The sequence below is a fragment of the Camelus dromedarius genome, chromosome 19 (genome assembly GCF_036321535.1).
Source record: "Camelus dromedarius isolate mCamDro1 chromosome 19, mCamDro1.pat, whole genome shotgun sequence".
Classification (NCBI taxonomy): Eukaryota; Metazoa; Chordata; class Mammalia; order Artiodactyla; family Camelidae; genus Camelus; species Camelus dromedarius.
Genome location: NC_087454.1, coordinates 23,937,106 through 23,949,502, shown reverse-complemented (window position 1 = coordinate 23,949,502; position 12,397 = coordinate 23,937,106). Strand labels below are relative to the sequence as shown.

Below are 12,397 nucleotides of genomic sequence, written 5' to 3'. Positions count from 1 at the left end.
TACACCGTTCATAAAAATTAACTCAAAATGGATCATAGACCTAAATGTAAAATGCAAACTTGTAAAACTCTTTGAAGATAATATAGGTGAGGTGGGGAGGGTCTAGCTCAATAGTAGAGCCTATTCTTAGCATGCAGAGGTCCTGGGTTCAATCCCCAGTAACTCCTCTAAAAATAAATAAATAAACCGAATTATATAGGCATTCTCTGTATTTTGTTCAATTTTGCTATGAACCTAAAACTGCTCTTAAAAAAAAAACCAGCCTGGATATTTCCAGGAATTATAGATGGCCCAGTAGAGGTGGGGCACAGTAGCTGAGGAAGGGAAGCAAAGGGAAGAAGTAGAATGAAGCTAGAGGGGCAGCCAGGACTTCTTATCCTGTGGGTAGTGGAGAGCCACTGAGGAGCGCTGAGCGAGGAAATGAGGTGACCTGTGTTTTGGAAAGATCGTTGTGGCAGCTATGTGTATGGGGAACTGGGATGGCAGACATGCATAAGAAACGAATTACAATTACTGGCAGAGTCCAGGCGTGAAACATCACGTTTCTGAACTGGGCAGCAGCAATGGAGCCGGACCTGTGTGACAAGGAGGCAGAGCTCTCCAGAGCTTGGTCCTGATCAGAAGTAGAGGCTGCGAGGAAAGACAGGAGCCCTCTGAGGCTGCACGGTTGTTGTGGACACGGTGAACTAGAGGTGCATTGGGAGAGAACTGATGGAGATGAGCTCCTGACACTTGGATTTATACGACGAGAATTCAGGTGAGAAGTGGGCCAGCCATGGAGGCTGGAGGTGACTCGCCCACGGTGAAAGGTAAAGCACAGAGTTGAGGTCTCTCCCGGGGAATAAGAAGAGAGGAGACCCAAGGGCAGACTGGCGGGGGGGCCAACGCTTCAGAGATGGCAGAAGATCCTACAAAGGAGACAAGTGGCAGGAGGAGGTTCAGGAGGGAAGTAGTGAGTCTCACAGACGCCAAGGGAGGGAGATGTTTTTCACAGGTCAGTGTCAAGTGCTAGAAAGGAGCTGAGAAAGGAGGGGACTGAACACAGGTGTCTCTGCTACCTTTTTACATGGAATCCAGCCCTTACTTTTTTTTTTTTTTTTTTTTGGTTGAAGTCCAGTTTTTAAGCAGGTGAATGAATAAGTACTGTGGAATGGGATGATTTTTGAATTTTTGAACAATATACATTAGAGTTGGAGCAAACAAGAATGTATATTTTACATTCTATACAAACAAATAGTTTAAAAATTAACAGTAGATTTCTTGACTTACATTCCGAATAACCTTTTAACAGGATCAATAAGAGAGAACAGTTGAATAAATGATGGTATATTCATACCATGGAATATAAGCCATTAAAAAGAAGGGATCAGAGAGCTATGCTAGCTGACTTCAAGAGAACTGTATAGGGTATTGAGTAAGAAAAATAAGAAACATCAAGTGCCTGCAATATGATCCCATTTTTGGCAAAGCAACGACAAAAATCTTATGATTTCTGATTATGATTAGGGAGCATGGAGGAAACCGTGGAAAGACACATGGCCGGGCATGACTTCGTATACGTTACATTTACCTGACCAGGGAAGGGGGAAGGGTAAGGTGGGGGAGAGGGAAAAGGGTGCAGGAAGTAAAGGAGAAAATAAAACAGGACACTAAAAACTATATAAACATCCATATTTATGCATTTATATAAAACTGTGCATATATAGAAATTACCCCCCAAAATATGAACACACAAAAATGCCTTAACTCAAATCAAATCTGTATTTAGTGACTTGAGTGCTGAGAGTGGCCCTGATCTGGTGGAGTGGGGGTGAGCCAGCAAGGGGGCCTGGCTGTCCTCCTGCAAGGACCAAGGACATCAACAGGTAAGGTGACACTGGAGGGCACCTGGGCCACGTGTAGCCGGATGGGAGAAGGAAAAAGGCATCGAGGGTCTCATTTGAATTTAGGGCAAAGTGCAGGGACGGGGCAGGGGTGGGTGGTATTAATAGGAGGACTGAAATTTGAGAATGTATGGAAACAGTAGATCAGAAGCCAAAGTGGGCAAAGGGCTGGAATGGGGATAAAAGAAGTCTGTTAACACAAGCCAGCACAAAGCTGGGTGGGATGTCAGACAGGACCAAGGCCAGCACGGACAGGTGACTGGGAGGCCCACAGGAGAGCCCTCAGTTACGGAAGAGAAAACTGAAAACCAAACCACGACATCAAGCACAGGAAAGTTCTTATCAACCAACATACACACTTTTAATTGCAAAAAGTAAAAATTCTGTTACATAAAACTTTGATTTACATACATTCTTTACAAGTTTGCAGACCATTAAGTTATGGTCAATATTCTACACTGAACACAAAGTAACAGCTTAGACCATTTGGAGCACATGTGGATGGACTGATGTCCGCCTCCCTCTGCTTACTGGGACCACCCAGGATCACAACCCTGGTTCCCACTGCAGCCATCCCAGCTCCCGTCCCTGCTGATGGCAGGGAAGAGGCTGAGCACCGAGTTCCTGCTTACCTCTGCCTCTCCAGTCTTCTCCCCAAGCCTAGGTGTCTGTTACTAACCCTTCCGCAGGAGGGAGGAGGAAGAGACCACAGGCAGCATTTTTCTGAGGGTGCAACTATGGAAAGAAGTTTGGAGGAAAAGTCGCCTATGACGAGGCTAAGGGTTCTCTGGGAATGCCACGTGTCTATCAATTCCTGTCATTAATTCTCATAGATAAGTGAGAGTTTGTTCCTGAAAAGAGGGGTTGAAGTTTGAAGGCTGGGACACTGCTGAGCTGTGAGTAAAGGTGGCTTCACAGGTTGACCTCACCTACCCCACAGAGCTGTTATGAGGAACAGAGGTAAATTAAGCCTGGCACAAAGCTGATGTCCCAACACCGCAATTTCTGCTTGAAACTCAAAACTAAACTGGTTTCCCTTCTCTGCACGGGTGCTTGCAGCTGTGGCTCACTCTTGGATTGACGCCGGCTGACTGACAGACACACTAAGGCAGGAGGAATGGCCTGTGGGAAGCCCCAGCATGTCTGGACAGTTCCAGGCCTCTGTTTGGAGTTACATAACATTTCTTCTCTCCACTATTTTGAAAAGGTCTGGACATTTCATGGTCTCCAGAGAGGGGAAAATGACAGATGTATTTAGCTCTAATGCTTAAATTATGCAGGGCAGGGAAACCAGACACTAAAGGACCTGGACAACAGACAAGCTGGCTGGAGGGTTTTTCACCAAGGCCAGCACTTAAAGCCACACCGTGCCCAGGGTGGGGGGACTTGGATGTGGTGCATGAAGGGAGAGCACCTGCCCATCTTGTCTGAGATGCTTTTGTGGAAGAAGCTGCTAGATATGGGGAGAGTCGGAGTGAGGAGGCCAGGGATATACATGCTGATGGCGACATAGCATGTTCCCAGAGCCTCCCATTTTTCATTTGTGACAGGGCTCTTCATAAGCACTCCTGACCCTGACACCTGTCAGCTCTGTACACAGTATCTGCAGGTCCAAACATGGAGAGAATCTCAAATCAAAATGCTATTTTAAAGCACATCTGGCACTCCCTTCCTTCAACCAATTTTAGTGGGTGAAAAAGTTAAAAAGTGAAAGTTAGTGAGTGTGGAACTTGTAACTCCGGAGGGTTTTTCCTCCAATAATAGGAGAACTCAGAAGCCTAAATAATTCCTGTTTGATAACTGATTCTCAAAAGGTAGACGAGATCGCCTTTCTCCGTGCAACCAGACTTCCCTTTCCCCTACAACTTGGCCATCTACTGCGCAAGAATTAGATGAGAAGCAAACATCTGCTTTGGGGTTTGAATTCTGAGAAAACTTTCATCTAGATTATATTAAAATGACTGAGGCCATCACCTGCAGCTAAGGAACGGTTTTGTTTTAAAGTAATTGTTCCTACACTGAGGCCTATGCTGGGTTTTGGAAGAAGGGAATAGAAAATCCATAACTAAAAAAACAAGTGATGTAAACTCCAAGGGGACCCACAACTGGAATTAGGCAGAGTCCTTCTTCTGGTCACACATCTGGAAACATGTGGTGACGGGAAAATGGCTGAACATAGTTGTGTTCCAGCCACATTCACTCTTAAAAAGAGTTCTCAGATGGGGAGGGAAAAAGTGAAAGGCTTTATATAAAAGTCATCTGTTAGATTCTCTCCATTTCTGTCCAAAACAGTTTTGAAAACACACCCTGAAGAGTTCCTGGCTTGGTGACCCTTGTCCCCAGATTCTCCTACCCCAGCTGAAGCATGCCTGGCTCAATTAAAGCCATATCTTCATTCTTGGGCACCACACTGTCCCGGAGCAGGAAAATAATGCGCTGGGGAACCAGCTATCTACCGGCCAACAGTTAGCTGTTCTAAGCCCTGGTTTCTTTATTTGTAAAATGAAGATATAACTGTTTTACAGGACTGAGAAAAGATTAAAGAAGATCATGTTTATTCAAGACACTCTAAGTTGGAATGAACTAGACAAATGCTGCTATTTCTCTCAGAAAATGAGCCCGAATTTGTCTACTTCATAGACTGTTTCGTATTTCACCAAATAGGCAGATTCTGTTTTCATAAACCATTATTACTTCACTCTCTCCCTTCCCTACTTCTTTTTATAAGCCAGGACAGGTGTTGTGTCTGTCCAATCCCTCACTCCTGGGGACCTCAGGACATCAGGACATAATGCTTCAAACTGGTGCGAAAGCAGCCCTTCTCCCTAGAGGGCTGGGGACATAAGTCTTTGGGGACATGAGTCTCTGCTCTGGGAATCTAAAAGAAAGGGAACCTAACCCATGTGCAGAGGTCACCGCCTTGTTATCTCTTAGTAAACATGCAACAAACTTGTAAGCAAGTCCCTCTGTTTAAAGTAAGCCCTGTGGTTTTGTTCTCACTGTGGTGGTAGAGGTGGGGAGTTGCTCAGATGGTCCCACCAGCCCCCCGACCCTGCTTCCTCATCTTGATGATCCTCTTTCCCATACTGGGGTCATGCAAAAGGACTTTTGCTGCTTCCATGAAGGAGGTGAGAGCTAGGTGAGCAGGGGAAACCCCAAGACACCCTCACACAAAGCCTTGGATAACCAGAAAGGAACTGGCTGGCAACCCCAAGCTATTTCTGTAGGACTGGTCAGTGTAGATTCTGCTTTTCAGAACTGCCTTGAGATGAAGGTGAATTACTTCTCTGTATCCAGTAATTAAGAGCAGAAAACTCTCTATGGAGAATTTCTCCCCTAATATAAATCTACATTCAATTCTGAACTGGACAGCTTTTAAGTAAAACGAGTAATATATGAACAAAAGTCTCTACTTCTCTGCTGCCACACCATTCTTTATTGAACTGTAGACAGTCAGGGGACCTCCCAGAAGATGCCTCAGAACACCACACGTACAAGGGTTTTTCAGTTTTAAGCAGAAGAGGGTATTTTATGAAAATTTAAGGTGTGATCAGCCAGAGTGAAATGGGTAAGGAACACAGGGTAACTCATAAAAACAAAACAGAAATTCAACCGTCAAAACAGTTGCTTTGCTCCTAAGGAACCCTCTCTTCTGTTAACCCAAAGGGCCTAATTTAAGAAAACTCTGAGAGGCCTCTAAAGAACTTGTTTTACTTATAATCCTGCCCCTTGTGCAGCAGGCGTTAAGGACACCGCAAAGGCTCTAAAAGCTTGCACAAAGCTGGCCTCTAAATGATCCCTCTGATTTAAAACCTCTTAAATCATAACTGCTTAGCAGCATGACTTTTATGTGTACAAAAAATTTTGTTTTTCCTGTATTAATTCACATAAGGCGCTGATTCTTTTAAGGAAAAATTCCCTCAGATACAGTCCATCCTAGTTTCATACAAGCCAGCGGAGGAGGCTCTGAGCACTTCCACCCTGAGCTCTGTGAACCCTCCTTGCCCATTCAAGCACCTGATAATCCCCGCTGTTGCTCATGAGATGTGCAGAGGAACAGGGCCTGGGGGACAAGCTGCAGGGCCACCTCCAAGGATGAAGAGGACTCTGCAAAGAGTCACCACCTCTTCCCTCACCACTGTCTGCCTCTGGCCTGTAACTTGACACAGACACGTCCTGTATCTATTTGATTTTTGCAGTGCTGAACCAGGAGCTGTAGTGTGCTTTGTTTCTTCTTCAACTTGGTGATGGCATGACCAGAAGCCAGATATCTAACAGAGTCAATAAAGGAATAATAAAGGAAAAAAGGAAACAAGAGAAGTGTCCTTATTTACACACTTCAGACATGCAAAAAGCACTTGGGGAAAACAATGAGCATAGTGAACCATCCAATCAAAAGAACACAGTTTCATATTTTCACAAGAAATAAAACCACCTCACCTTGTTTCCCAGTACAGAGAGAGAGATCATTTTGAGACAGAGGATCACACAGTCGCACACCCAGCTGGCCAAGACTTTGGGTCTGGAGCTCCTTCCCCAACCACATTACAACATCGGCTTGACGCATCTGTAAAACATCTTCCCTGCAGAAAGTCGGACCCTAAAGATCAAACTCGGGGAGGCACCCTGTCCCCAGGCCAGCACTCTAACTCATCCCCCTCTGAAGACATTTGGTAAAAGCAACACAGTTGACAAGAGCAGTGCTGCCTCAGCTGTAAAGGGCTCTGGCCCAGCCAAGGGAGCGGGGCCAGGAGCCCAACTTCTGAGAACCCATCCAGATAGGCGAGGGAGAAGGCAAAGGAGGGGTGTGTGCATAAGAACTTGATAGAATGGAGAAAAATATTACCTTAGGAATTACCATTTCAATTATAATCCTACTCCGACCTGGCATCTCTGAGACTCCAAGAGCCACGGACACTGGGAAAGAAGTGCACTTCTTGAGTGCAATTTGAAGTTATTTGATCTTTTTTCACTGGTTCTAGATTCCATTCTGTGTGGGAAATCTCTGACTTCTTTAATCATCCATGGCTTTCCAAAAAAAGTACAGGGTGGTGTGACCAGAAAGACAGGACAGGCAGGTCCACTTGGTTGAGGATGGCTTTGTTGACTGTCCTCTCACACCAGGGAGCCAGCAGAGGGGATCATGCCATGCAAGTGAGGGAATGTACCGACCCTGCTCCCTTCCTGAAGGGCAGCCTCAAGGCTTTGGTGCCAAAAGGCCTGGAAGAGGTCAGTCTCTCACAGACGGGAACTGGCAAAGTCCTGGCCAAGCAGCTGGGCTGGAAGAGTTGGGAGGGCTGTGCTCTGGCCTTTGCCTCCAGCACACAGCTTGCTCACACACACATGCACAGGGCAGGTAACTAAGTAACCAACCCCTGGAAAGTGGTTTCACGGTTTTTTTGTTTTTATTTCTCCCATTTCAATCTGGTCTTCAGCTCTCAAAGCTCTTCCTCTATAAACTTCTGTTTCCTATAGTTCTGAAAGGGTGGTTCCATCGCAAATGACCAAAGGCTGGACGCCTCTGGCTATAATGTAGACCTTCCAGTGGGTGGCACCAGCATATCCTTGAAGGGAAACAAGAAAGCATGTGAATTTCAGGGACTGGGCACACCTGAGGGCATGAGCAAGGCAGGTCTGCCAGAGCTGCCCTCGGATTTACCCACAGACTCAGAGGCAATTCTTGCTCGGGGGGTCTTTTAGCTCTTCCTGGCCTAAGTATCTTCAGTTATTATCAGTCTTCTCTGTAACCTGACATCCAATTGGAGTCACCATGAACCAAAGTGCTTCATCACCACTCCTCACCTGGGTAACTGTGAATCATGATTCAGCAGGTTTACAAAGACAGGATACTCTAGATGAGGCTGGTATTGAGCATCACTTCTCAGATTGACCTCATTTTTTTCAGCAAGAAGATAGGACAGGTTCTGGGGAGGCACTAGGACACCCTATACAACTCTCCTGAGGTGGTTATCTATAATATGGTCTCATTAGAGAACATTCAGGCTAAGCCAAACCACTATTTCCTAAATTGTATTCTGCAAACAGCAGTGCCCCATAAGACAGTCCAATAAAAATGGATTCCCTGGTCAGGCAAGTTTGAGAAACACTGGGTTCCTCCAAGGCCTTTCAGAGCCTTTTGTACACTAATGTGCACTGTGTTTTGACAAGACAGGCATTTTCCAAAGTCAGTAACTCAAGAGCCCTATTTGCTAAGGGTCTTTCTAAGGGGCTCCTGTTTGCTCCCCAGTGTCATATGTGATCTGAAGAATGAACTGGGAAACACTGTGACCTGTATTACCTGAGTGACAGGAATAGGCTAGGAAGGTAAAGTTAAAAACTTTAACACTTCAATAATGTCCTGATGGAAAATTTTCTAGGGAATGATATACACTACCCATCTTTAAACTGAGAGAGCACTGAACAGAATTTAACTTCTGCTTGGTGACTCCAGGAAGGTCACTATGACCGATGACTCTACAATCATGGCAGATGTGTGGCTCACCAGCGTCAGCCTCTGGTGTCTGACACCCATGCCATTCTTGAAAACACCTCCCTTCACAGGTTTTCTGGTGATGTCTAACTCTGTCCCCTTCCCCTCAACCTTCACAGGACAATAATTATTTTGTCAAAAAACACAGAACCTGCTGGTTACAGTGTTATTCTTAAGGGTCTCTCAGGTGCAGGAGCTGCCATCTGTCCCACAACCACTAAATTATTATCCTCCCTCCAATCTCAGGCTCTGCTTTCCTGTCCTCATTTTTAACTGTGGCCGTTGGTTCTACTTCTACCCCTGCTTCAAGTGCCCACTGTTCTCCCTGGCACCTCCTAGTCCTATTTTCTCCCAACTTGCCCTTTTCCTCATGTTCTATTCAGTCTCCACACCTTCTTGACACTCCTGTCAAGTGCTGGCCTTTAAGGACACTGCCAACCACTGGGCTCCTTTCCTTCTGGTCAGCAAAGTGGCCAGTCACAGCACCATGCATATCCTGCTCTGGATTTTAGGCTATTCTGGACCAGCCACACCAGCCTTTGATGCGCAAAGCTTCTTTGATCATTGCCAGGCACCCATTTTTTTTTTTCCTTTTCCTCTAATTCTATAATTAGCAACCTGGATGCTTGTGGAAGCTGAAAACCTGGAATTTGGAAAACTAAAGTGTTTCTGTAGTTGTCTGAACTGTCAGGCATTTGTACAACATATGACAGATACATTTTCAAGCACAACTACACACTCCAAACCAACAGTGCCATACAGACTTGTGCAATAGTCATGTCTCCTGGAAGCGTCACTCCACTACAGGAAGACAGGTTCAGAATAACTTCCACACAAGAATCCTCTTTTGTGCAGTAATTCTCAAGGGCCAGGCCAGCTGTGTTCCATTACTGGTTAATGCTTAATTTGTGCATTATTTTTATTTTCTTCATTTCTAAATGGAAATAGAAGTTATGTAACTTGGACGAAATTTTGGCAGTTTGCAGTCTGCACCCTACCTCCAAATGAGGTGAGAGGTTTCCAGGGACTGGGGTCTTCTGAATGGATAAAATTAAAAGAAATCAACTGGAAAACCAGTCTGGGTTCTGCCAGGGACTTCAAGGCTCCCCTAGGTTTTGTGAGGCAAGAAAAACGAGGGCAATGGTGATGCTTGCTGATTTATTTACTTCTGCCAAGAAAATTCTACTGTCAAATTGATTTCTACTGACAGCAATTGATTCAAACCTATTTCTTTGGAAAGGATTTTTAGAATATGAGGCACAGAACAAGTCATAGTTGGGAAACCGTGGAGCCAAGGGTGAGTCATGACTGTGAAGCTGTGACTTGGCTGTGGGATCCACATGAAAGGTAGTATTTCTTTGTGTGGCTGTTGCCTTTACATACTGCTTGCATCGTTTTATTACCAAATGGGAACAGAAAGGGATTCCTGGAATCTGAATTTTGCCTCCCCTGGTTCGACTCTGTTAAAGGAGACACTTATGACTGATGTTTTGCCTAACGGATGGTGGGACCTTGGGGTGGTCACCTCTCCTCTCTGGGTCTCAATCTCCTTATCTGGAAAATAAAAAATTACTCTAAATATTTTCCATAATTCCTGCTAACGTGAAATCTCTAAGACCAATGGACACATGCATTGTAAATGTGCATACATTTCTCTTTGCCACATTTTCTTATTACTTGTCCCATTTAAGCATTAAGTGTTGATCCTGTTAATAAAAGAAGGTTTTTTTTTTGACTCTACTCAATGAATCTCTGTGAAGGCAATATTTAATTTTTAGAATGTTTTTTGAGTGATAAATTAAAAAGATCCTGCCCTCCGGAGGCCCCACCTACCGATATCCCCTGGCTCTAGTGGCATTGCCACGGACTGGCAGTGTCTTCGGCACTGGAAGGGAGGGATGAGCTGCAACATGGCCTCGCCGCTGCCAATGGTAAACAGGTCATGCATCCTATGCAACTGGAGGTAAAAACAGGGGGGAAGAAAAGGCAGGAAAAGAAAACAAGATAAAACCCAGGGATGTGGGAGATTAATACACAAAAATCCTTATACATAAGGCTCCGAGTTTCCTAGCAGCCTAAGCAAAGAGGAAGCAGAACCAATAACACAAGCACAATTATGTCCAAAAGACAAAAACAAACTAGTTTCTCCTAAGCATGGCGTCTCCTGGTACTGAGACAAGGGTAAAATTTCTCCTGCAATTTCTCCTAAAGAGACATTGTGTAGTTTCATAGGCAACATCCTCAGTACCAGCCCTGTGGCAGAAATGGCACGAGCTTCATAATTCACAATGATTTCTAGCCATAGTTTCAAAGCAGGCCAAAGGCAAAATATCTAATTGTATTTTAACAAAAGTCTAGTGGAGGCCAACACGTGATAGTCTAAGTATGCAATCTTCTGAATGTCTGTTTTGATCCAGATAGATGGTCTGCATATCCTTTGGGCAATGTTCATGGAAAACTATTTCTTACTGCCAGGCTTCTGATGAAAATTAAACTGCAGCAAGTTTAATTTTACACTTTTGGGCAAGACTCAGGTGAGCAGGTACATCATGACACTGATTAAAAACTAATGACAGTGAGATCAGCCTCTGATTTTGAAAACCAAGGAGACAACCAGGATATACACCTGCACAGGTAATGATGGCACTTCTGAGGGCATGGCTAATGCCACCACCAGGCATTAAGTGCAACCTGTTGTGTGCCAGGCAGAGCTGTGAACTCTGGGGTTGGGGTGGGGCAGGGAGTAGATATAAAAGGAAAGGTTGGTCTTGCTCAGGCTTCTCTTCCTATCCTAGATGGTGAGAGATAACCCCTAGGGACTCCCCTTCCCTCCCCTCTTCCCAGCCCCTGCCCTTCAGGGAAATCCTTTAGATGCCCTTATAAATCAGGGGTCAGGAGCCCCTAGACCCCATCCTAGTTTTCTCTTCACCACTTGGGGCCTCCAGAGCCTTCTCTTGCCCCCAACCTTGGTCTCTCTGCTGCTCCCACAGGCCGCAGCCATGACTCTGTGTCCACGAAAACACTAGAGTCATTTCAATTGCTGTTGTAGTGACAGGAGGACTAATGTCCTGAGCTGGCTGTGACTGACAGAACTAATACTGGCAGAAGTCCTGACAACTGCAGTCTTGAAAAAAACCCCAAAATCAAAAACAAGCAGATGTATCTGTTTCATATAGGCCTGAGAGAGGGTGGGACCATGTTCCTCCACACCCAGGATGAGAACAAACAGACAACAGGATGGAATGGGACAGCCCCGGGCAACACTGTGGAGTGGGTAAAGCGGGCCTCAGAGCCCTTCACCTCTTCCCCCAGGATCCCTCAACAATCCCCACTGCTTATCTTCTATTCCAAGGCTGCCTCTTGGGTCCTGGGCCCACAGACATGTGACTCTGCCAGGGTCCAGGACCCAGGGATGTGGATAAAGGGTGGAGTAACAAGGCTGTGGAGAAAGGAGAGCTTGGGCCAGGGTGGGGAACAGATGCTCTAAGAAACCAGACTCCCAGGATTTTTGCCTATTTGGGCCACTCCCCTTCCCAAAACATCCTTGAGAACCACAACAAGATGACTCTGATAGACGTCTGAGGAACTTTGTATTTACCCCTTTGGCTGGGCTCCTTGGTGTCCCTGTTAAGCAGACTGGTGAAATTAATTTAAGATTCAAGTGGGAAAACCCAAGATAAAGGCCCTTGCCCAGAATTATATGATAATTACGAAGATGAAATCACATTAGGGCCTCGAGTTCTAGCGGAAGACAGCAGGATAAACGCCTTTAAAATCCGAGGCAGGAGCCCAGCACCTCCACCCTACAGCTGGCAGACAGAAGTTCTTACTTCTAGACAAAATGATTGTTTTTAAAGGCTTTGAAATTCTTTTAACACAATTCAGCAAATTTGGAGCCAAACAATAGTCAGGAGGTTGAAGACATAACCCAGAGTTGGTAGGGGTCACAGTTCAGCAAGTTTAAATTTTTTAGAAAGCAAAATTCATCCTTTTAATTATTCCAAACCATCCAGGCTCAAAAACC

At 45.2% G+C, this 12,397-nt stretch overlaps 1 protein-coding gene across 3 annotated transcripts in view; it reads right to left on the bottom strand.

Moving 5' to 3' along the window:
• Positions 1 to 2,219: 2,219 nt before the first annotated feature.
• Positions 2,220 to 12,397, bottom strand: part of C19H6orf89 (chromosome 19 C6orf89 homolog) — a 31,113-nt gene continuing 20,935 nt past the window's right edge. For 2 of the 3 annotated variants that reach the window (XM_010994470.3, XM_010994471.3), the window contains 2 exons: positions 10,207 to 10,330; positions 2,220 to 7,447 (listed from right to left, as the gene is read on the bottom strand). In XM_010994470.3, coding sequence (XP_010992772.1) covers positions 7,353 to 7,447; positions 10,207 to 10,330 — 219 coding nt within the window. In that variant the 3' untranslated portion in view covers positions 2,220 to 7,352. The remainder of the gene's footprint in view (positions 7,448 to 10,206; positions 10,331 to 12,397) is intronic. The other variant, XR_010376886.1, reaches the window with a different exon arrangement.